The sequence below is a fragment of the Copadichromis virginalis genome, linkage group LG7 (genome assembly GCF_057382275.1).
Source record: "Copadichromis virginalis isolate Kocher_CV1m ecotype Utaka linkage group LG7, C_Virginalis_male_GT1.1, whole genome shotgun sequence".
Taxonomy (NCBI): Eukaryota; Metazoa; Chordata; class Actinopteri; order Cichliformes; family Cichlidae; genus Copadichromis; species Copadichromis virginalis.
In genome coordinates this window covers 29,842,584-29,867,959 of record NC_140624.1, presented here as the reverse complement: position 1 = coordinate 29,867,959, position 25,376 = coordinate 29,842,584, and the positions used below count along the sequence as shown (strand labels likewise).

Here is a 25,376-nt window from a genome sequence, read left to right as displayed (position 1 = left end):
TCCCTGAGCCTTTTTATGGCCAGAGGTTTCTTCCTGTTAAAAGGGAGTTTTAACAGGAAGAAACTCACTCTCACCAACTGCTTGTTCACTGTTGGGATTTCTCTGCATGATTATATTGTAAGATAAAAATCTCACAAAGCACCTTAATGTGACTGATGCTGTGGCTTGGCGTTATAAGTAAAACTGATTCTGAGCATCTTGTTACCTACGACATTTAGGACTATAATGATGTATGGTTTGGAGATGGTGGCACTAAGGCTGTCTTAAGATGATAAGATCTTCAATGGCAGTGAGCAGGATGACATCAGAAGAGAGTGGACATATTTGACAAAGGCTGATGAAGATGGAGGAAAAGAGGAAGAACTTGAGGGAGGTTCGTAGTCTTGTGGACTGTTGATGTTGTGACCATAAGCTCACAAAAAGAGCAGCACTGCTGCTGAGCACCTGTGGCAAGCTGTAGATCAGCTGAGATCAAGAAAAGGATGCGAGGCAGCGAGGTAAAAATCAATGAGGTTTATTTGCAGTCACAATGCTTACACTATATGTAGCAGACATCCAAACAACTCAAACAGCTATTCACTCTATGGACCCAACACATTCACATCAGGGACACAAGCCAAAAAATTAGGAACTCAATAAACATCCGTGAGTGCTGACATGGTTAGAGATGAGCTAGTTGTCACAAACAGTTAGCAGCAACATCGTAGAGAGTAACACAAGTTGCTAATAGACTCCACTTCCTGCTTCTCTTTGTACACCTTCTGCCAAGGTTTGACGACCGATCCGGACGCCTTCGCCGCACTCCCGCCTCGATGGTTTCCCCCTGTTGCTTCCCGCTTGGTGGCTCAGACCTTGGCTGTTTGAGCTCCATCGCGGGTTCAAGCCGTCGCAGCACCGTGAGACACCACATACACGCACGCCAGGCAACAGAGAGCCACTCCACGCACACGCAAACACACACAACATCAACGCACACGCCAAAAAGGACTCCCTAAAAAAAGGGGGGCAGGCCGAGACCTGGTCCGAGGAATCCAGAGTGTAAACAAAATGGTGGAAACTGCACCCAGCCTACCAGAGGGGAAAATGTAGCTGTGACCATGTTGCTTACACGTTCATCAAGCAGCAGGCGTGCGACACCTGCAGGACGTCACCACTGGCGCAGCCGCCATGCTCAGAGGAAGGCAGAGCCGCGGCGATGCAGACGGGTGCCTTAAAGGGAAGTTCTGCTGCTTTTTTTTTTTTTTTTATACAATAAAAACAAAACAAAACAAAAAACCTCCATCACTTTCTGTGAATTCAGTCAGCTGACGCTGGAGAGGATTTCACGTTTTTAACTGCATGAAAACAACAAATAACGTGGTGAAACCTGAAATTTCAGAAAATATGACCTTATGTACTCCAAAAACCGTCAAAGAAACAATTCATGTGGCGATGAACAAACGGTGACCCTCCTCCCTGACTTCCTGTGTGGTTTTTCTTGGTCACGAGTCTTTAAACGCAGTCATGTTGCCGTATTCGACTTGAGACTTGGTAGAAATTGGTGCTGCCTGAAGATCTGTGGAGGTTTCAGCTCAGCTTTAAACGTTTTCCTCGATCAGTGGATTCAGTGTTTTGGACTTTCTGTCGGTTAGACACTCAAGAACATCAACACAGAAAATCTGAGACATGAACTCTATTAACCCGACAACATCCTGTAAAAGTCGCAATATTAAACCAGTCGTCGAGGCGAATCGGGGTAATACTGTAATGTTACCATGTGATCACTTTAACAGTGTTTTTCCTGAGTTTGAAGACTCGTTTAAAGGCTCGTGTGGTTCTGTTTTAGTCGAGCTGAAGCCGATAACAGCAGCTGGTGATCATGATGAACACTCGGGTCACGAGGCAACGAGAAGCTGAAGTTAAAACATGCAGATTATTAGAGGACGTCTGCACTCCGACACTCCTCTGATGTCAAAGCAGATTTACGGAGGTTTAAACATGCCGCTTTTACGATCTGTTTAAAGTCTGTCTGAAAAAGAATCCTCACATCTAGTTTTATATGATTCATTGTGTTAATTCAACTGAAAATATGATAAGTGAGTGTGATTATATCCTCATTTTCTGCTGGTTTCATTGGGAAAGTTTATTTTCATTACAAAGAGAAAAAAAAAATCTACAGAAAGCACGAGAATTTTTAAGGTGAAGATATCGGAGAGCTGAAAACTCACTCGGGGACTGTTAAGTGGGGCGAAAGCAGGAAGTGCCCCAGCTTCAGGAGCTCGAGTCTGAAATGTTTGTTTGAAATGCTGCAGATCATTTTGTCTGATAAATGAATAACATCTGAATAACGGGGAAAAAAATGAAAAATAACTTTTAAGGAGACGTCTTCAGATGTTTGACAAATGTTTAAAAATCAAAAGATGAATCGCTTAAAATAACGCAGCGTTAATTAATCATCAGAACGAGCAAGTTAATAATCTGCTTTAGTATTGCGGGAAAAAGAAGAGCTGGAACTCAAGAACAAAATATCTAAAAGTTCAACATTTGAAACATTTTGAGACTGAAAACTTTTATGACCCTTCGTCACAACAGAAGCGCTAATCAAGGAATAATCAGCAGATTATTAAATCAAAAATCTGACTGAAGATTGATAATTATGTCCGACTTTGTGTCGCCACTAAAATCGTCACTGCAGCTCCAGTAATAATAATATAATTATTATTATCATCATCATCATACTAATACGGCTTTGATGAAGCCTCTCTGAGGATTTCCTCTATATTTGCAAACCTCCTGTCAGCCTGATGACACCCTGAACTTCCCTGAATGTTGAAATGTCAGCCTGTGTGTTGTGTGATCGCTTGTTTTACTGTAACCATAAAGAGGTAAAGTTTTGTTTTGATCACGCTTTAGTCAAACTGAAGTTGATGACGTGCCAGCTTATTGTTCTGCAGCTTACAGTTAATGATAATAATAATAATAATAACAACAACGACAACCACGGGGGTTTTGATGAATCTTTTTAAATGATGGCTGGAGAAAAAGTGTCACGTGACCAAGAAAAACAGGAGCTAATCACTATTTCTGTCTTTAAATCATTTTTATGACGCTCTGACAAACATGCTGACATTAGACCAACTTTAAGCTGAAGGTTTAGCGAGCCTTCACAATAAAAGCAGCTCTAATGAAAGATGTTTGGTCTGCTGAAGGTGTTTAATTTTGTCCGAGCACCACGGAAAAGCCCAAAGACCTCCAGGTTAGTGTTTATGGGCAAAGAAAAACAGGAAACGAGGATGGAGGTGGCGTTTTTCTACCTCGCCGTGACCAAAATGTGACGGTTTTGTGACACCGAGGAGGAAAAGCAGCAGGACGGTCCCTCTGAGGCCGTCATTCGGGAATATTTACATCACTTCAAGCAGCAGAGACAGAGAAAAATGTACAACATGGATGCTCTGAGCCTCCCTTTCCGTTAGTGTGTGTACCTGCTTCCTGTGCTTGCCCCGCCCACCCTCCAGCCTCATGCCCACGCAGACAGACATGTGCACTAACTCACTACTCTGTAAAAAGCTCAATCACACGTTGGTTTGTTGTCTCGTCTTTGTGGGTTTTTAAAGTCGATCATTATAAACATTGTTCAAAATGTTACGAAAGAAAATGTACACTTGGTTTCTCGGGTGGTTTCTATACAAGGCAGGCAGAAGCGGATTACTACGTTTACCGGCGTTCGTCCTTTCGTCCCCTCGCCGCCTCTTCTGGCTGCGGCGCACTCCACTTCCTGTCAGTGATTCAGAGTGCTCAGACATGCTCCCTCCCCCCCCTCTGTTCGAGCAGCCAGGCGAGCCGGACGCGGCGGGCTGGCTTTAAAATAGATCTGTATATATTTATATATGCTTATATCAAAAAGGAGGAGGGGGAGGGCTGAATTGGTGTTGTGGCGGGGTGATGATCCCTGGGCATCCGGGCCCGGGGGGGAGAGGGGGATGCAGAGAGGTGAGGGGTAGGAGGCCGTGGAGAGGCGGGTCGAGGGGCCGGGCGAACTCGGTGGGCGGCCGCGTGGAATGTCAGCTCATCATGTCGTTGCTGTTGACGCCGTATGTCGAGTTCTTCATGCTGTCGTTCACCTCCCTCCTGAACACTGACAAGTTCTGTGTGAACCTGCAGAACACACACAGAGCATTTTTACCTCGTCAGGCACACGAACAACTCCCCTCAGTGTTCCCCTGCAGGAGATCAGAACCAGCTAATCCTGACTGTTAAGATCCGCCCACATTAAAACACGTTTATTTGTGGAAAACCTCCGAAAGGCAGTGCTCCTTTCAGGGCCTGAATTTCTGACCAGCGTGTAACGACGTGTTTTTACAGAATAAATTTGTGGTTTTGTGAATGAAGTCTGGTGGAGAGGAGCAGATCTGCGGCATCAGCACAGAAACACTCGTTAGTTACCGAGGGCAAGGGTTACCGTGGGAATCATTAGGATTTTTCGGTTGTTACAGCACAGACTGATGTATAACTGCTCGACTGGAGTAATGTGACCATGCACTGCACAAACAGCAGTATTATCTGCACGTCAGCCATGTTTAAAACTCGGTTTGAGGTTAGATATAGATCGCGAACAAACACAATATTTGTACAGAAATTATTTCGAGCTCATTTTTCACAGTTTTCACCCTTTTAGGTCACCCAGACCTTCAGATGCTGCTGCATCACGCCTTCTGAAAGTTCTCCATCAGCAGCTTTACTTTCCTAATTCAGTTCCTTCCAGCTGATGAGGAAATGTGTGTTCGGGATCACAACGTAATCTAACGTAACTGGATGACTTCCTCCATACACCGATCGTCCTGACATCCCCCTGACAGCAGGTTATATTATAATGCACAATGTGTGTCTCCAAAAATAAGGTGTGTCGCTGTTCCACATCACTAAACACTGGTCTTCATATATCTTTCAGGCTGTTTAGGATTACACAAGAAAAAATGTTTTCCTCCAGTTTAAGTGAGTAATAAATCAGTGACAGTAGTAATCGAGTCCACAGCAGTACCTTTAGTTTGTACCTACTTCTGGGTGTGGCTTTCTGCAGGTAACCCTGTCTGTGGATCACAACCTCATACAATCCCTGCTGCAGAGTCTGAATGATCACAGACTGAGTGACAGTCTGTGAGTGGCTTTTATCTCTAACGCTAAGCTACGATCCTGACCGAGTCTAGCGTGTCTCACGTCTCCACCCGTTTTTCACGTTCCTGACCACCTGAGAGGATGAATGCTGCCTGCTCTCACCTGTCCCGGTTCTTTGTTAGTAGATTTCTCTCAATTCCCTCCATCAAGTTCTCGAAACATAAGTGCATGGCTTGCTGCTTCTCAGGCGGCTGGCTGTTGACGATGCTGTTCCTCAAGTCAGCGAAATACTGCAGTTAGAAAAAACACACGTGTTATAGCGCACATTGACCCACGCGGTGCCACCTCTGAGGCGAGTGCGAGCGGCAGTTACCTTCTCGTTGAGCAGGATGAGGCCTAAGAGAGGCCGCGACATGGACCACTGGTTCCTGCAGTCCTCGAAGATGATGATGTTCAGAACGGTGGACAGCATCTGATCAACGACAGCAGCAAGGTGTCAACGTGTGTGTGTGTGTGTGGTCAGGTGACTCAGGTGTGATCAGCTCACCTGCTGGATCATCTCCGGGTGCTGCTGCATGATGTGCAGGAAGCGGTCATCTGTCGCCATGGGAGCGGGCCGCTTCTTGGTGGAGCGCGACAGCTGCTTGAACAGGTAGGTGACGATGTGGTCGAGGCTGGAGCAGCAGCCGGTGCACACCATCGTATCTGAAACACACACAAAGACACAATGATGTAACTTCAACACACACGCACGCACACACACACACACACACACACACACACACACACACACACACACACAGAAACACACACACACACACACACACACACACACACACACACACACAGAAACACACACACACACACCTGACCAACGTCGCTGCCTTACCGAGTGCTGTGAGGCCTTCTGATATGGAGGACAGGATGTACATGACCACGTGAGGCTCCAGGCTCGCGATGAAGTTCATGTGGTCCTGCGTCAGCACTTCCAGCAGAGAGTAGAAGGACTGGCTGAGCTTCGGGTAGTCCTGCAGAGACAGGACCAGAGGTCAAGGGTTAAAAACTCACTCAAACGGAGTCCACGTCTCCAAAGTCACAAAAACCTGTGAGGAGGTGGAGCATACCAGCAGGTCACTGTGAGGGATGGACAGCAGTAGTTTGATGAAGGTCTGTAAGGCATTGTCCAGAGCGTCGTCGCCATACAGACGGAAGACCCCGAAGTTGACGTAGTTCCCGCTGAGCACCGCCTTCAGCATAGCAAAGCACACGCTGACGCCCTTCAGCTTCACCCCGTACACCTGGTCCTTAGGGACCTCGCCCAGCGTCAGGATCCGATTCCCTGAAGGAGAAAACAGGAACTCGATGAGCGGCCCAGAACAAAGACAGGTATATCTTTGAGGCGGTTGAGTGGGGGTCAAAGGTTGTACCATAGGTCGTGATCATCTTGCTTGTTTCTCTGAACAGCAGGATGCCGTTTGGCGACGACACATCAAACTGAAGCCGCTGTGATCTGAAAACAAAACAAAAACCAAACACAGTTAGTGACCTTTCACCTCTACATTTGATCTGAAAGGAGACGCGCTTTGGTTTCTGAGCCGAGTAAAACATCACTGAAAACCATCTACATTAGTCACGCCTCACCAGAACTCTGAAAACATTAGGTGTCAGACCTCTGAGGCGGCTTCCTCATTTAAAACTTGACTATTCTGCTGACGTTCACTGTGTGTACTCTTAGAATGAACCAATGAAAACACTCCCACAGCTCCTGCTGGGAGGGAAAATGCTACAATCATAGCTGATCCCAGGCCGCCAGTGGGCTGCCTTTACTTTCTTTGAGTCGTCTCTGGATCCTCACAGGCTGAACCGTTGTAAGGATGTGACAGCACAGAGGTCAGAGGTCATACTCTTAAACCTGCCCCTTCGTCACTGGGCAGGTTTACCTGTTGTGGACGAGCTCTGCCATGAGCTTGAGGACTGGCGTGGTGCATGCTGGGTCGTGGTACCACAGTTCGATGGCCCGCTGCAGGATGGGCATGTAGGTCGGGTATCTGCGGAGCGGGTTAAGGACACACTTTCATCGTTTACACAATAAACAGAAAAACCAGGATCTGACCGCGTGCTGATCTGAAGTCAGTGTAAGGATACATCCAGTCAAACAGCATCATGAAGCTCGTCTTGGCGTTGAAGGCGAATGCAATTCCTCGCAGGTCCCGGACCAAACCCACCAGAGTCCTCTGCAGGAGGAAGAGGAGGAAGGTCAATGTTTCGAAACATGTGCTCAGCTGCTTCTGCTGGAGTTTCCTCGTGTTTAAGCAGGGTCACAATTTTATTAGCACAACTCTGAGTTACACCCGCTTTATTCTTTATCCCTGCTACACCGCCATCGCTGTGTCACACATGCGTTTACGCACACACACAGAAACACAAACACGAGCAACACAATGTGTGTCTGTCTGCAAAAACAGAAATAAATGTTTGACAAAACTGATGCTGTTTATGTGTCTGTATGTTTGTGAGGGTGTTCTGACCTTGGCTTCCTGCTCGTTAAAGGTGTTTGTACTCAGCATCTGAGCCACTGCTTCAAACGCCGCCGTCAGAGGCAGCATGAACTGTTCGAACTGGTCCTCATCTTCACCTGCAGACACAGACACACACGAGGCCCAGTGTAAACTGTGTGTGTGTGGCTCCTGCAGACCACGTCACACTTCATTTCCAGGCACCAGTATCTCTCCTGTTTCAGCTTTTGTGTTGTTACAAGATAAAAACTTTCTGCTGCTTCTTCATCACAAGGGGCGCCGCAGTGGGTCGTTCTGGATCTGTGTCTCAGCGACCTTTTGCCAAGTGAAGTCTACAAAAAGTCCGAAACTGAAGAACTTGAAGCCACACCAGCGTGTGTGTTTGTGTCTGCGTACCTAAATCGACCATCAGCAGGCGTCCTAGTGCAGTGTAGAAGGTGGTCCGACACCTCATGTCGCTCAGGTTGGACTGGTTGTTCACTCCCAGGAAGGAGAAGTGCTCGCTCTGACAAAGACAGCAGCAGGAAGTTCATCACAGCTCACTTTCTTCTTCGTCTGTGATGCTTGTGTGTCAGCTCAACGCGTTTTAATCAGACGTGAAACTTGGGCTCCGATAAATGTGAAGTACTCACCGTGTGGTTGTTCAGCATGAACTGGACAGCGCTGAGCTTCACCAGCTTCCTTACGCTGCTGTACGTGCAGACAGTGAAGTCAAGGAGAAAACGCTGACCCAGAGCCCCACCCCTTCCTTTAACTCAGTGCCTGGTTTAACCTTTAAGTCCTTAAGATGGATTCATTATCCTGCTCAGTAGCTTTTCATGACTCACGGTTCATAATTATCCTTATTTATTAGGCACCAGGCCCTCAGCTCATCTGAAACAAGCTGCTCAACATTTAAAGACAACTTTCTTCTGATTGGCTGCCCCTCATTAACGATAAGATCAGGTGGGCAAGGCTTCTTTTGCTTTACTTTCACTACACAAAAACAACAGCAAAGATAAAAACTAGACTAAATCAACATGAAAACATTTGTGTGGGTCACAGACATGAAGGATATCCTAAGGAGAGGTCGTTCAGGAGCTGGAGTGTCTTGGAGGTGATTGGTTCACACTGGCCCCAGTACTTCAAGTTTGTGATACTGAAAGAGAGGAAAGTTTACTTCTACATATTTACAGCGGCTGAGAGTTCGTTTAACTTTGAACATCGGCTCTCAGGTGTGCCGGAGTTACCTGGACTTCAGTTACTCACATTTTCCCTATAAAGACGCTGAGTACCATCGTCTCGTCATTCAAGCCCAAAACTTCTGATAGTCGTCGATAAAGCTACGGACAAACACAAACAGGAAGTCACATGATCACCACGCGGCTGCCACTTCAGAGGACGCTTCAAGTCATTTCTGTGTTTTCAGTTTGGAACAGTCTGCACCGAATTCTGCTTCTTATTATTTTACTTTAGTTCCAATGAAAACAGAAACAATAATAATAAATATTTTAATAAAATAATATCAAACCTGTCCACATTCAGTAAAATACTGAACATTTTACTGAATGCTTGATCACCCTCAGCGTTTAAAAAGGGTTTCAGGACTTTACTACTCCCCTAAATTTAGTTTTAGCCCCAAAACGCTAAATCGATTGAATCCAGCCAGCCAGAAATCAGTAATTTGGCCCGAGCACTGTGTGAACAACGCTCCAGATTCAGCCAGACTTCCCAGCCCGAGAACAGGTACTGGAACTGAATCCAAAAGTAAGGCCTCGGGTTTGACCGATGTTTTGACAAAACCGACTGAGATTCTCCGAGCTCTGGAGGTTGCAGACTTTTCTGAGTTTCTCGTGGGCATCCTGAGGCATTCCTGGGCCAGCAGAGATATATAATCATATACTCTGTGCAGTGAGTTACTGGTGCGCCCCAGGGAACCACTGGAGGAGCAGGAGGAGGAGGCTGACCATGTGACTCACAGCTGACTCTATGCCTACCTAACACCACATCCTGAATTTTAAACACCACCATGATGCTCTGCGAGCCAGCAGGGGGCGCTAACACCAACCACAATTTACTTTCAAGCACTTATCTGGATGTTCACACTTTGCAGTTTCTGAGCAGAGAGATCACACAGAGTCAGACCTGCTCATTCATGTCAGCTGAAAGGGGTGGAGCTTACAGAGAGGCGCGCCTTACCTTTGATGATTTCTGCACCTGGTCACCGATGTAGATCTTTCTGAACTGCTCGAAGAAGCTGAGCATGGCCAGCTCCAGCCTCTCATTCCCAGCTTGAGCAAGCCGCGAGTCTGTCAGGTTCATGAGCTGGAGCACCCTGAGGCAAACGCAGGAAACGCAAGGTCAGGCTTTCAGCGACAGGAAGTCACGCCCCCAGACACCGGCTCGCCACATTCGCACTCTTACCGACAGACTAACTCTCCATCCATGGCATCCTGCTCGTCTGTGCTCGCGAACGACACGCGTCCTCCGATCACTGCCCCGATTATGTAAACCAACCACGTGAGCCGACCTGCAGAGAAGCAGAGGAGGCGTCAGACTCCCGAAGTCCCCAAAATAGCACAGGGGTGGGGCTCGCGCTCTTACCCTCCTGCACTGTGATGTCCATGGCGCTCGAGTTGGTGGACTGCAGCAGCTCCTGGTAGGTTTGAGCCGCCTGGTCGAACAGCTGGACGAGCAGTGCGCATGTCTTCTCGTACTCGCAGCGGCCGATGGTGGAGAGCTGGTCCAGCTGCTGCTGAACGAGGCCGGCGTCGTCCAGAGGGTCCTCCAGCCCGTCCCTACGGACAGAGACATGCTCAGCTCATCCCTAAAAACCCTCAGGTGAAGTTTGCCTGAGCCATCACCGACCCAACCCTTCAGACTCAAACCATCGTCACTGCACCGATTCACAGCCACAAACACCGAACACATCATGGGAGTAACATCCAGAATCTGTTCCCAACACATCTAAGTTTTTATGTACATCTTATGAACGCATTAATTAAATTAATGGAATAAATGGAAATGCAATCTTTTGCTGGAAAATCAAACAAGATGAAATCCTGTCTAACTTTAAGGTTGGTTTAAGTCTCACCTGAGGATGACATGGACCGACTCGAGTCGGGACGTGATGTAGGCCTTGGTGACCTCTGGAGTGTACGTCTCCAGCAGATGGGGCTCCGTGGCTTTAACATAAGGGACTGACGCTGCCAGGCGCTGCCACAGGCTCAGCAGGTAGTGAACACTGTTGGGGGCGAACTCCCAGTGCTGAGGAGGAAGAGTAGGAGTAAAGAGTCAGGTACACAACACTGCTGCTTGACCACGATGTAAGTGTGTGTGTGTGTGTGTGTGTGTGTGTGAGTGTGAATATATACACACATACACTTTTTTTTTTTTTTTTTTTTTTAAACGTGGATGACACACACATACACTATTACAGACGGAAAAAGTTAAAAAACCCACCTGCAGACTGGTGACGGTGAAGTTGGCGATGAGGCGGATGACCTCTGGGTAGTTTTCCACTTTGACCAGCTCACCCAGCTGGTAGTTACTCTTCAGCCTCGCCAGCAGGCGGCAGAACTCGTGGTAGTTGTTTGGATCGGGCAAACACTGAAGCACAAACACACATTGTTCAACACACACGAAGCTACAGAGGTGTGTGTGTTTTCAGACAGGTGTGTGTTACCTGTGGGTTTGCCAGTATCCTCTTCACTCCGTCCACCAGGTGTGACAGAAACTTTGCTCGCTCTGCATTGTTGAAGAGAGACCTCCGAACTGAGGCGATCTGAACTAGACACGACAACACCTGCACCCAGACACACACACGAACAGTAAAGCTTCACGCATCAGTCTGCAGGCTGTAGTCACATGACTGTGCTCACTTACCAGTGGGGAGAGGGATGGAGGGATGGAATGATATAAATTGAAAAACAGCTGCAGGGTGGAGGAATCGAGGAACGCTGCAGAAGACAAAACACAGATTTAACCGTTTTCATGTTGTCGTGAGGCAGTAAATATCAGTAACAACACCACATTAATCTGTAAGCGGCGGGCGCCTCGCTCCTCTACCTGATCTCCATGATGTGGGGATCTGCACGGTGCACAAGTCGTCCGACGACTCGTCCGTGGAGGTTCCTATGAAGTCGTAGTTGAGGCAATTGTAGCTGAGCTTCAGGAGCTGCATCAGCAGGCCGTGCTGAGACTCATCGTTCAGGTTCAGGTTCTTCCCTGAAGCCTGAAAAGCAAACGCATCATCATCATCATCAGCATCAACAAACCGCCATCATCATCAGCTTCACTCAGGCATTTAATATGATCTGTTAGTGTCCACAGCGAGCTGCCTCACTCAAAATACATCTTTATATGAGTTTTTATAGCAGCTTTGCGTGATCCACAGGTCAAAATAATCCTTTGTCCTACAATGGGCCTTAGTTCAGCCTTTAAGACCCCCATTTTCTTTTGATTGGCCAACTTGTGGAAGCCTGCTTAAGGGCAGCACTTATGTTTTCCTTGCAGAGATCACATTTTCATACTTTCTGCTCTTTGTTTGAAGCATCAACTCATGTTTAATATGAACATTAAATATCTGACACAAAGAAGACACAAGTTTTATTCTGACAGCGTCAGACTAACATGGACATGCAAAGAAAAAGAATAAATCTAAAGTTAAGGTAGATAAATTGAGGAATTGATACAAAATTAAATACAGAACAAAAATAAAATAACACAGGTCTGAAATAATTAAAAAACTAAAAGCGGGAAATCAGTACAAAAATGAAATGCAGTGTATATGTAAGCCTGTATGGGAGAAACTGCCGACAGGACGAAACAAACCTGCTTGAGGAGGTTGCAGGAAAGCGTGAAAATGTCAAAGAGCGAGGAGTCTCTGAACGAGGAGGCGATCTTCCTGTGTTTGGTCAGAGGATGCGTCGTGTCGGCCTGAGGAGAAAAAAAAAAAGAAAAGAAAAAAAAGATCAGAGTCGGCAGAAAATCTGAGGACCAACTAATGCTGGTGATTTCATCATCAACAAAAAATAAATAAAAATGACACTTCCAGAGTTTAGCTTCAATATCCTGCACTGTACGCTCACTGTATATTACACAGATATATTTTATTTTGGAATCAAGTCACTTGATTTCTTTTAATCCACCTTACTGAACTTTTTATTTTTAAGAGACTTTAAAAACAAGCAAGGAAATAATAAAGCTGCTGTACTTTTTTGAACATTATAACTAGGTTGATTTATTTTTGCTCTACTGAGCCAGTATTTGGTAACATCCCTGGAGCAGGTGACACTCATAGGGATCATTTTCATGTTCTGTAGAGCCTATAAAGGTCAAATGACCCTTTGCGGTTGGTCAGATGCTGCCAACATCATCACTTTCGTTGAACGTGCAGCGAAATCTGGGTTAGCAAGTTACAAGTTAACGGTCATGTGACTGTTTATCCTGACTGCTGCTGTTAGTGTAAGTGAATCTGGATACAGGAAAGGTATGCTGGATATGCTGAACTCGTTTTGTAGTATAGAACCCAGTTTGGTCTGGACACGTCACCAAACATGCAAACTCTTCGGCCTGCTGTGGTCGTCGATCACTGCGAGGATCTGTTTAAATCTGCCACACCTCCATAAATTGCACGCTGTGACTTACCTGATTGATCTCATTGGTCAGCTGGGACAGGATGGTGACTCCTATGATGCAGTGTTCAACGCTGTCCTGTAAAAACAACCACACAAAAGGTTACAAACGCACACAGATCAGGTTAAACTAATCCAGGCTTAAATGATCCTGTTTCTTTCTTTCTTCTCACACACTGAATAAAACAGGTCCAGAAACAGAGTAAGCAGGTTTGAGCCATGCGGAGAAGTCATTATGACATCAAAGTACGCTGCACATTTACACCAGATCAAATGAGCCTACTTAACAGTTATAAAAGCACCGAAATCACCATGGTAATGATCGAACCAATAAGCTGAATCTTCTTACTTTTTAAAACTTGCTTAAAACTTTTTATTCTGACAAATTAAACAAATAAATATACACAAGATTCACAGGACAGAAGGGTTTCAGCGCTCTGACCTGCAGGAAGCGTGTCACGTCTGCGATCACGTTTCTGAACACGTAGTCGTCTTTCTGACAGTCGAACCAGCCCAGCTTGGTGATCCTGGCGTAGAGCTGGATCAGAGCCTGCGTCACAAACGCCGCCAACTTCGGCCGCGTCGCCAGGTAGTTCAGCACATAGTTCCCTGAAAAAACAAACAAACAAAACATTTAGCAGCGGCTTTTCAAAATAAGACACTAAAACACCCTGCTTTGCTTTACTGAAAACCCCACAACCTGTTCAACTAGTAATGTCGATTTTGTTTTATTTTGAAAGACAAACATCTTCATTGTCATTATTGAGGTTTGATGAGTGCATCTCTGTTGTGACTGTTAATGCATCACTCCAGCTTCTCTTTAATCCTCAGACTGACCTGACCTGCAGGGTTTATCCGCTTTTTTCAGGAGATACTCACGGATATCAATGCGTTGCTCGAGGGGTAGAGGGTTGCTGGTCCGAGAAACCAGTTTTGACAAACAGGTGGCTGCGAGCAGCTGAGAATATGAAGACTGACAGGAGACAAAACAGTGAGGTCAGGTTATCTCCTCTGACAGCCATCTACATGCTTTTATTCTGACAACAGGCACAGGACTGTCTGACCCTGCAGAGCATCATCTCTGCTAACGTGGGAAAGTTAAACTGAAGCTGCTTGGACAGTCCGGCTGTAGTCTGTACTCACGCTGCCTCTCTCCAGCAGCAGCTGACATTTGCTGAGACAGTCGGGGCTGTTGGTGAATTCCACCAGAGCTTTCTCAGCCTGGTGTCGGACGGCGGTGTCGGTGGTCTCGTACAGCTGCTTACACAGGATCTCCAGCTGGGCGAGGCCCTGGATAAGACAGAGGGACACAGCGCAGGCTTATCAGTGAGCCGCAGCCGGCTCGAGTCTTTCATCGTTTCAGACAAACAGAGATCACAGCAGATAAGACGGGCAGCCACGCCGAGCTTTACACACTCATAATCACAGACACACATGCCGAGCGCCATCTGCTCCAACCGTCTCGGGTTACTTTCTAGGAAAACTACACCGACAGGGCCAAAGATGGGGGACAGCGGCATGAGTGCAGGTGGAAGCTGATGGTCTGATGGTGTTTACAGCCTCCACCTAGGTGCGCTAGCCACCTCCACTCGTGTGATGCGTTGAGGGTACATGGAGTGAGGTATGACAGAGCACTGCATCATGTGTGTCGAACTTCTGCAGGCGTCAGATAAGCGGCGAGCACCAAACCCCGCCCACGGTGATGCCCGCAGACCCTCAGCTTACACTCAGCTTCACGTGAAACTCATCAAGTTCAACAGTAACACACACACACACACACACACACACACACCTAACATCTAATAACATCTAAGAAAAAGAAAACTAAACCGAAAAGATATTCCGCAAAAAAGTTATAAAAATAGAACGAGAGCATTTTCCAGTTTTCCTCATAAATTTTTTTCCTCGTGTAAATTTTCCATGTTTTCCCGAGGTGTCGGCATCAGCCTGATTCCGGCTCTTCCCGGTGCAGCAAATTCAATTCAAATTCAAATTCAAATTTTTATTTGTCACGTACACAGTCATACACAGTATGATATGTAGTGAAATGCTTGGACAACTGCTCGTGACTTAAAGAAAACAAAAAAGGAAAAGGCTATGAATAAGATAGGAAATAAATATGAAAAATTAAAAAGGGTAAATTTAACTAGGAAGGAATAAAATATAAATTAAGGTTAAAAATGAAATAACTGTACAACACAAATTAGAATGAAGGGTAAATTTAACTGGGAAGAATAAGATAAAATATATAAATTAAAGTTGAAAATAAAATAACTGTACAACAAAATACACAATATAGAACTATATAAGAATGTATGAAGAAATCTAAATATAAATAAATATATACACAATAACAGCAGCTGTACAAGTATTAACCGGAAATGAAGAATATAGTGACCAGTGTTGTGCAAAACCAAAGTCCAGAAAGTCCAGTGTGTGTGTAAGAACCATATGTGTGGGTCAGTACTGTGTGGTGGTGTGATTGAGAGACCGTATCGCCTGCGGGAAGAAGCTCCTCCTCAGTCTCTCTGTGTTGGTCTTCAGGGAGCGGAATCGCTTTCCTGACCTCAACAGAGAGAACAGTCTGTTGTTGGGATGGCTGAGGTCCTTCACGATCTTCCTGGCCTTGGTCCAGCACCGCCTGCTGTAGATTGAGTGCAGGTCAGGGAGCTCGGAGCGGATGGTGCGCTCAGCTGACCGCACAACCCTCTGTAGAGCTCGTCTGTCCTGCATGGTGCTGTTCCCGAACCAGGTTAAGATGTTTCCCGTCAGGATGCTCTCTATGGTGCACGAGTAAAAGTTCCTGAGCACCTTGGAGGGCAGTTGGAAGTCTCTCAAGCGTCTGAGGTGGTAGAGATGCTGACGGGCCTTTTTCACCACGGTGTTGATGTGACAGGACCATGACAGGTCCTGCGTGATGTGAACTCTGAGGTATTTGAAGCTGTCCACTCTCTCCACTGGGCACTCGTTGATGACGGGGGTCTGGTAGTTCCTCTCCTGCTTAGTGCTGAAGTCCACTATCAGCTCCTTTGTCTTACTGACATTTAGAAGGAGGTTGTTCCTCTGGCACCAGTTCTCCAGATTCCTAATCTCCTTCAGGTAGGCCGTCTCGTTGTTATCAGAGATCAGGCCCACCACGACGGTGTCGTCAGCAAACTTGATGATGGTGGTGGAGCTGGTAGTGGCCACACAGTCATATGTGTACAGAGAGTACAGCGGGGGGCTCAGAACACACCCCTGGGGGGCTCCAGTGCTGAGAGTGGTGGAGGCTGAGACATGTCCGCCCATCCTTACTGCCTGTGGTCTGCCAGTTAGGAAGTTGGAGATCCACTGACACATAGATGAGCTGAGTCCCAGATGCTCCAGCTTGGTGGTGAGTGTGGAGGGAATTATGGTGTTAAATGCAGAGCTGTAGTCTATGAAGAGCATTTTAACATAATTCCCCCTTCTAGTGTCCAAGTGAGTGAGTGATGTGTGGAGGAGATGAGAGATGGCATCGTCTGTGGAACGATTTGGACGGTAAGCGAACTGTAGTGGGTCCAGTGTGTCTGGTAGTGAAGAAATGATGAAGTCTCTGACCAGGCATTCAAAGCACTTCATCACTACTGAGGTGAGGGCTACAGGGCGATAGTCATTGAGAGAAGCAGGGTGGGGTTTCTTCGGGACAGGAACAATGATGGACTCTTTGAAGCATGTGGGGATCACCGACTGAGATAAAGAGATGTTGAATATCTCAGTGAACACAGGAGCTAGCTGGTATGCGCAGTCTCTTAGGATACGACCTGGGATGCCGTCTGGTCCTGCTGCTTTCCTGGTGTTCACTCTCTTGAAGGCTCTCCTTACTTCATGCTCGGAGATGACGAGCACGTTTCCGGTGCTGGCAGCCGACAGATGCTTCCAGTTTCTAATTTTAAATCAAACTGTTTCTATTTTTAAATTTGTGCCGTGCGTCTGGCCTGCAGACGGATGTTTTCTGGATTTTAACTGCTGCTTTTATTTTGCAGATACATACTCTGGGTGCTTTAATCTCACAGGTGACATCCACTCTCTCTAACGACCAGCAGGGGGTGACTCTTCTGAGGTCTGATTGGATGCAAGCCACCTGACCTCTGAGCTCATCAAACGCTTTCTGATGAGTTTGTAGGTTAGTTTTATGAGTGAATAAAAGTGAAGTTTATTTTGGTCCCATTAGAGTGAGGGAGGACGATAGTGAGTCTTGACTGCTGAGTCCGTTTTAGATATGAAAATCAACCAGATCTAAGAAACGCTCCCAAACTTCCTGTAACTCTGAAATCATTCACAGTATTAAGGTTAATTTTTCATGGCTTCATTAAATTAAATTAAAAATGAAATCAGCTGATTCTGAAGTTTCCTTTGATTTGGTTGATTTAATATGAAATGAACTGTTTTCAGTCTATTTTACAAAATAAAAGCTTCTGTAATTAAGTGAAAATGACAAAGAAATCTGGGCTAGACAATGACCACAGAGGTTCATAGAGAGCTGCATGCTTTACTTTCATTATTCAGGACTAACCTGAACTTCTGCCATTTGAACTGGTTCCCATAACACAGGAGCTGGTTTTACAACTTCCTCACAAAGTTTCCTCACCGTGCTGCCACTGAGCAACACTTCTGGGCTGGCGTTAAACTCTCAGATTTCAGTTTTCACAACCATCAAACTGAGCGACAGCAGCGTCACAGATTAACTCACGACCTTCAGATCCCACTGAGAGTGACGGCTTTTGATGGCCTGTTATTCTGTTTGATCACATGTTTGTGACTGAATATCAGCTCTGTGTGCGTCTTTGTCCTGATACTGTTGTTGTATACGTCTCCTTTGAAACAGACTTTTAATGAGAATTTTACCTGATAAATAAAGGATCACTATAAATGTGATGTGACTCGAGCCGGCAGCCTCCAACCATCAGACCAGTTACATGAAATGAAGTTCTCACCAGCTCAACTAAAACTGCTTTCAGCAGGACAGGAAAGACTTCGAGGAAGTAATCTGAATTTCCTGATTTCCAGCAGAACAATTACAGATAAGAAACCAATCAAACAAAAAGAAAATCTTTAAAGTTAAAGTGATCGAGGAGCCTTATTTTTACCTGGCTAACACCAACTTCACCCTGATATACGACTCAAAGTCCTCAAACCACTCATATCGGAAACATTTTAAAATCTGGCTCATAAAGCAACCATTAACCCGAGCATCACGGTGTAAATGTACTGGCTCCTGCATCTGGGCTGTATGCAGACCTCCCCTTCATCTCCACCTTCACACCATCACAAGGACTGGAGAGGAACTTTCTCTCACTCGATCAATAAATCAATCGGCTTTAACGCTGATCCATGTGGAAATAAGGATGCAGTTTCTTTACAGTGGCAGCTAACATGTCCTCACTGGTCTAACTTTGTGTTTTCAATCCATAAACAGTGTTTTGGTCCATAAACAGTGAAAACTTCACCTGTGCTGACTCTGACGTCTAATCTTAATTAAATAAACCCAGAGTAGGGCTGCTCGATTATGGCAAAAATGATAATCACGATTATTTTCACTGAAATTGAGATCTCGATTATTTGACGATATTTATTTAACCCTTTAAGACCTACCATAGAACTAAGTCCGCCAGAGCTTATATTATTTTTTTACATGTTGTAGTGCCATTTGTGGGAGCATTTCAAGTTGCTATACAACTGATATGGCCCATATTTTAATAATATGTATGCATTAAGTCCATAGTAACTACATTAATTGCAAAAAAGTGCAATAAACTACAAAAAAATTGAAAATAGTTTTTGTTTTGTTTTTTACATATATTTCTACTTGGAGAAATTTAAGAGGTTTATCCCTTAAAACTTTAAATACAAAAAAGTTGCAAAAAATAGTTTACAACAACAGGAAATTTATTTTGAGTGTCTTCATAGTTTTATTTTTGAGATACACCAATTTTTATATACACTGCAGAAAAAACAAAAAAACAATCCTATGATGCAAATTTGCAAAGAAAACAGCAGGTGCATCAAAATAAACTATTTCCAGCAGTGCAATTTGAGTTCTAAGCATCTCAGAAACTATTCAGAAAAGTCAAACATGACCAGTATAGGTTTTTAAGGCCTACAAGTAAAAAACTACATTTCCGCGAAAATGACGTCACTTCCGGTTTCGGCCAGGAAATGGCGGACATGCGATAGTTCGCGCTGATGTCTGTTTCACTGTGGGAAGTGTTATGAACAGCTGATCGGATCGGCAAAGCATGTTTCTGGAATATTATGTTTTTGTTCCTGCAAGCGCTTTTTATGCAATTTTTGCAAAGCTATATGTGGAAGGAAACCGTGACCGAGGACAAGCTGATGGCATAAGATGTAAGTACAACTCCTCCGGTTTCATATACAAAACAAATTATTGCGCTAGCTTACACGGTTCAGGTTCTACAGGGATTTAAAAATCGTTACACAAAACGGAGCGTGCTGCTCTGACCGGATTTAAAGGGTTAACAATGACTTTAAAAAATAATATAAAATAGTGTGCAACACCACTGAAGTTTTTTTTAACCTCTCTTTTCAACCAACGGCAGTCACTCTCCTCTCCAAATAACTTCTGCTTAGCTTTCCGAGCTTCCCTCGGGTCCTCTTAATCAGCGGTCTCCAACCTTTTTTGCGCCACGGACCAGTTTATGCCCGACAATACTTTTTACGGATCGGCCTTTAAGGTGTCGCGGATAAATGAGGGAGGGGCTAATAATCGGCTCAGTCATTTTTAATGATCGTTGAAAGCCCAGATCGTAATCGTGATTAAAATTCGATTAATTGAGCAGCCCTAACCCAGAGACTCACATTTACTGTCACAAACGACTCAGAAACACAAACAAACGTGAAAGAAGTAGCAAACCTTTGATTCCTTTTAAATTCTGTCTATTTGTCTGCATAATTATCATATTCAGTCAATAACTCTTAACACAATTGGTCTCTTTTTATTCGACCGTCTGCTCAAAGAGTTTCTAATAACTTTAGTCCTAAAATGATGATAACCAGAGGAAAGCACATCTTTAACTTCCTGCTCGTAACCCTGCAAGCTCCTTCAACAATATTCTTCTCTATTATATTCAGGACATATAAAAACTGCAGAACAGAAGGATGCATTTGTTTTTTAGTTTTATAATAAAGATATAAAGCCCAAATTTGTAAATGCTGTAGGTAAGTGTGAAGGTAAATCTGACTTAGAGGGTTGGTACTGGGAGCTTGAGTCCAGCTGCAGGCCTGCGAGCAGCAGTGTGAATGTCACAGATCTGAATTTATCTGCATCGGAGCTTTTTCTGGCGTCAAACCACAACTCTGTTGCCATGCTTTAGCTCATCATTTAGAAACATGCTGCGGCCGTGCTGGAGACACGAGCACACAGGTGTGATGATTTCATCACCGGTTCAGTGACCATGAGATGCTGCAACAGCTGAAAGAGACCAAACTTTGTGTCAGTGCAGGTGTGGGAGGAGGACAGAGGTGTTTTCTTTATGGCTTCAGGAGAGTCCAGCCCACCTCAGAAACACCAACAGCCAGTGAGCCAAGCTTCAGGCTGAAGCTTTACAGGTAAGCTAGTAGAGAAACATCTCAGCCTCCTCTGGTGATGCTGCAGGAGCATCGACCTCCCTGCTGACGGCACACAGACCAGTTAGAATGAAACCACTGAATAAAACACTCAGCTGCACGCGACTCGGGAAACTGTTTATTCCTCATCTAAACTCATGAAGAGTCACTTCAATGAAAGTGAGTTACAAAAACAACCGAAGCGTCCAAACAGCAGCTGTGTTCACCAAAGACTTTAAATAACCTGTATTTAAACTGAACATTGTCGTGTTTTTTTTCTTCACAAATATGCAACTACTACTATCATTTAATCCACCTGGAAACACACAGTGTCCCATGGAGGCGCCATAGAGGTCGGGTGTGATCCTGACAGGATCGCAGGTGTAAGGATGGAGGTGATCTGACCCTTGGAGCTCCCTTAGAGACCAGAGACAGGCTGGCAGATTTGGGAGGAGCTCGTAGCACAGACGCACAGCACCTGACTAGGATGCGTCCCATAGCTGGGGAGTCTCTGCTTAGACCGAGGTAAGCATCAGAAAACAGAGATAATAAATAATAACCTCACCTCACAGGAATAGGTTCAGTCGAAACCTGAGAGCAGATTTTTTATTTATTAACGTATTTTATATTCTATAAACTCCTGACAGCTCTGCAGGCTCGAGCTACGATGCCCCATGTGTGCAGAAACATAATAAACATAATGGAGGGATATCCTTTGAAACCTCCCGAATCATTAAATATTCAGGAGGTGATTTTTGGTCTGCAGCTTATCTCCATAAACAGAGAACCTGTGGGAGGCGTCAGGGAGCAGACGGCTGATCAGCTATTATCTAAAGATTACCAGATGGACATTTAATCATCATTAGCAGGAGTCCTGAACATCACAGGAGCACGGCTGTCAATAAAGGCCACCCCTTTTTATTCAAATAAACACACAGGTGTATGAAAAACAGACGATTCAGTGCCTGAAATGTCTGAAGAAAAATCCTCTCCATCATCATCTGCTGTCACTACACAAACATTAGAAACTGTTTTATGGAGCTAAAGAGCCCAAATCTCTTTTCCTGCTGTGGACTGACTCCAGCCTGACTGCGTGAGGAACACCAGGGTAAACGTTGGACTTTAACGTGAACTTTTTAGACTGGGGCGGGTGATTCTGACCTCATGACCGCATGGCGTTGGCCTTCGACTCGCCACATCACATCATCATTGAATGACAGCTCATAACAGCTGAACTGACTAAAGTTAGTGTTTGATCACAGGAATGAAGGTGTGTGGGCTCATGCTCTAACGTGAGACAATCTTTTAAAAATTACACGTGAATGTTATTTTAATTACAGTGAGGAAAGTGAACAACCCCCCATCAGAACAAGGCAGCCACATGATCATCAGTCTGGAGACAAACGGCTGAGTGAAAGCAAACAGCACACAGTGGATACGAACAGTAAATATCAGCCTGATCTTTATTCCACCAAAAACTGTCTCAGTAACACCAGAATGAACTTAAGTGGTTCGTTTTCAGTCATTTAATATCATTAAAAATACTTAAGTCTTCGTTCTGTTAGATTTCAGCTAAAAATACTTAAAAACAAGGATCTGGGCTTATTGTGTGTCAGAATCACAGAAATTCAACTTAATCCAGCTACGAGAACTGCCCGACGTGAGGCCCTTCTCTTACTTTACTGGCACATTATTAATTATGAATTTATGAGCTACATCCAGCTCAGTGGTACCAGTATAACCATTACATAAGTGAAGACTTTCACCTGGATTATCAGACAGTTTATGGCACTCACAGGATCATAAACCTGGGAGTAGGTGATGGAGTAAGTGTCATTTCTAGGTAAAAAAAAAAAGCTTTAAAAACTTTATTTTAGGTTAAATCTGCTAACTTAAAGCTGTTTTTATAAAATTTGCTGTTTTCATGTCTTTGAATTTATAGTTAAATCTGTATAACCATGAAAATAGCTGCCAGAATAATTTATATTATCATTTTTATCACTAATAAATATTTTCTCCCCGGTATTCTGACCAGAGCTGAGACTGAAAAACCTGAAATCATCGTCACACGTTTACCCAGAATCCCTCAGAAACTCACCTGAACGTTTGATTACCTGGTAAATTATTGAAATATTAATGAAATCAGGCTGAGATGTTCCACTTTGACCACATTCAGTGAATCTGTGCCCCACCTGAGTTCGTACAATCCTTCCTGGGATTAAAGCTGATCACAGATAAACTGATTAAAGTTACTCTGAAGCAGAAACAATAATAACGAGCTGTTACAGCCGCTAACATGAGAGGATCGGATGAGTTTCTCCTCATAGTTCATGCATGCTGTGCGCAATTAACAATATATTATGTCATGTCACACACAGCTCATGTGACCAGCAGAGAAAACGAAAGCTGGCTTCACCTGTCGGGGTTTCACCTGCCCCTCAGCACAAAGTCTCCACAGTCTCCTCACAGAGTTCCCTGCAGGGGCATCATGGAGGAAGTCCAGAGCAGCTGAACTTCATCCCTCGGCTTCCCAAACATGTGCCGGAGCACAGCGCCTTGGCTAGTTGCCGCTCCATTCTGCCCACACCAGGGTAAAAACCCCCGCTGTCCTCACCCTGGAGCCCCTCGCGGGTCCGGCCCGGTACCGTCGCCCTGTTTCACCGACTAACGCTCACACAGACCAGGTCATGTTTTCAAACACGCTCGGGCGGGAGAAGTTGACGTGTAGATATGCTAACGTTAGCCTAGCCTGCTGCATGGCTGGGTGTCGTTACCGGAGCGAGCCGTGAATAAAAACACAAAAACCTGGAACTCCGGGACAGAAGCTCCGGGTACCGCGCCCGGTCCGTCTGGGATAAGCGTGTTTACGGCGGTTCCCGGTGGCGCCAGGTGACCGTGCGTGCTAGCCTGGCAGCTATCCGTCTGCAGCTAACCGCCTGTTTCATTGTTTACTTCACTGAAATACATCGATTTTTCCCGCCGCTCGCCCTCCGGTTACTCGCCTCTGATGGCCACGGACGCCGGAACTCACCAGGCTGGACATTCGGAGCCCGCAGACTCCCTTGTTCGCCCCGGAGCCCGAGCCCTCCCCTGGCTGCTAGCAGCGGCTAGCCTCCAGCCCGTGCTGTGACAGCAGGCCACAAGTCAACACAGGCGGCCGCATCCTTTCTTTCTCCCCGCTAGCTCCACCGCGGCCGCCGCCCGCACGCACCGGCTGCACGCTAGCTCCGTGCCGGGAGCGGCGCACTCGGATCCGGCCTCAGCTTCAGCTGCGCCCGCCTACAGAAATTATCCGCGACAAAAACATGAAACCTCCGCTTACCTGCACATGATCCGCCATTTTTCTCCATTTCATGCACCTCTCACTCCCCCGCTTATGGGTAACCAAAGTGACAACAGCGCCCCCGCTGGTGGCCGCTGGCAGGACTCCAGCAGCACGATGCAACACAATGTAACACAATGGAACGCAATTTAATATAACACAATACAATTTAATACAATTAAATACAACATAAAACAATTTAATACAACACAATGTCATTTAACAATACAAATAGATTAATAAACTATACATCTACCCTACGCTGTGTCACTGCATCATTTCATGTTTGGCACTGATCACCACCTGCACTCATGTATATATCTTTCTACGTAGCACTCATAATTCTTATTCTCATGTATATATCTCATGTATATCTCATGCACATATCTTTCTTTCTACATAGCACTTTAATTCTTATTGTCTGCACTGAAGCACCGCAGCAATTTCCTAATGTTGTAAACCTCAACACCTGGCAATAAACCCATTCTGATTCTGATCTCATTAATACAACGCTGTAACGCTATGTTACAATACAACACAATGTAATGCACTACAACACACTGGAATCAAATACATAGAGACATGAATGCATAATAACATGTAACAAAGAGAAGTTATGCATACAATCAGAGTTTGTTTAGTGACAGACATTTTACAAACTCATTAGAAAACCTTTTTTAAATAAATTTCTGACTTTTTAAATTAATTTTACTGTCATATTATTAATATTGTTATTATTATTATTATTATTATTATTATTAGTAGTAGTAGTAGTAGTAGTAGTAGTATTAGTATTTTAACTGACATTTTTAAAGGTGCTTATAGATAGATGGCCTAAATGGACAAATGTAATATAACATCTTATCATATAGTAAAACATCAAAAAACAAGAACAGTATTATAATGTATGATTTATTAAATTGAATATTTTATTTGTATTTCTAAAGTTATTTCGTGTTTATTTATTGCACTTGCGATTTTTATATTATTACTAATTATTTATATTTACATTTATAATTATATTTTTGCTTGATTGTATTTGGGATTGTTTAATTTCAGATGAGTTTAGACCTCATTAGCATATTTTTTGGTCATATTATATCTAAGCCCTTGTTGTATTTTTGTTGCTGTTTGAATGAATGTCCTAAACGCTGGATTATTAAAATATTTCTGTCGTTGAGTCATAATCTTAAACACAACAGTGATGTAGTCCAGTGAAGCACAATGCCATCTAATACGATAACATGT

The 25,376-nt window shown here is 44.7% G+C and overlaps 1 protein-coding gene across 2 annotated transcripts; it reads right to left on the bottom strand.

Annotated features, from left to right (window-relative positions):
- Positions 1-498: 498 nt before the first annotated feature.
- Positions 499-24,190, bottom strand: xpo7 (exportin 7). 2 transcript variants are annotated; one of them, XM_085462936.1, is made up of 28 exons: positions 24,129-24,190; positions 14,366-14,512; positions 14,102-14,195; positions 13,665-13,831; positions 13,236-13,301; positions 12,420-12,524; positions 11,655-11,820; positions 11,472-11,545; positions 11,272-11,391; positions 11,049-11,195; positions 10,681-10,853; positions 10,191-10,384; positions 10,011-10,116; positions 9,786-9,921; positions 8,856-8,929; positions 8,665-8,745; positions 8,240-8,303; positions 8,004-8,112; positions 7,620-7,726; positions 7,237-7,325; positions 7,032-7,139; positions 6,519-6,601; positions 6,216-6,430; positions 5,981-6,119; positions 5,639-5,796; positions 5,465-5,563; positions 5,254-5,381; positions 499-4,134 (listed from the first exon to the last, which is right to left on the bottom strand). In XM_085462936.1, exons 1-28 carry the CDS (start codon positions 24,159-24,161, stop codon positions 4,041-4,043), a joined length of 3,276 nt encoding a protein of 1,091 aa, XP_085319062.1. In that variant the 5' UTR covers positions 24,162-24,190; the 3' UTR covers positions 499-4,040. The 2 variants fall into 2 exon arrangements, with proteins under 2 accessions (XP_085319062.1, XP_085319063.1); XM_085462937.1 differs by lacking the exon at positions 24,129-24,190 and adding an exon at positions 23,838-24,051.
- Between the last annotated feature and the right edge of the window lie 1,186 nt (positions 24,191-25,376).

What these genes read in the sequence shown, in the direction of transcription:
- xpo7 (XM_085462936.1), bottom strand. Translation starts at nt 24,161, where the DNA reads ATGAAATGGAGAAAAATGGCGGATCATGTGCAG. An exon ending in CGAGCAACGCATTGATATCC is followed by an intron (nt 13,832 to 14,101) that starts GTGAGTATCTCC and finishes TTGTTTTTTCAG; the next exon opens with GGAACTATGTGCTGAACTAC. An exon ending in GGACATCACAGTGCAGGAGG is followed by an intron (nt 10,117 to 10,190) that starts GTAAGAGCGCGA and finishes GCTTCTCTGCAG; the next exon opens with GTCGGCTCACGTGGTTGGTT.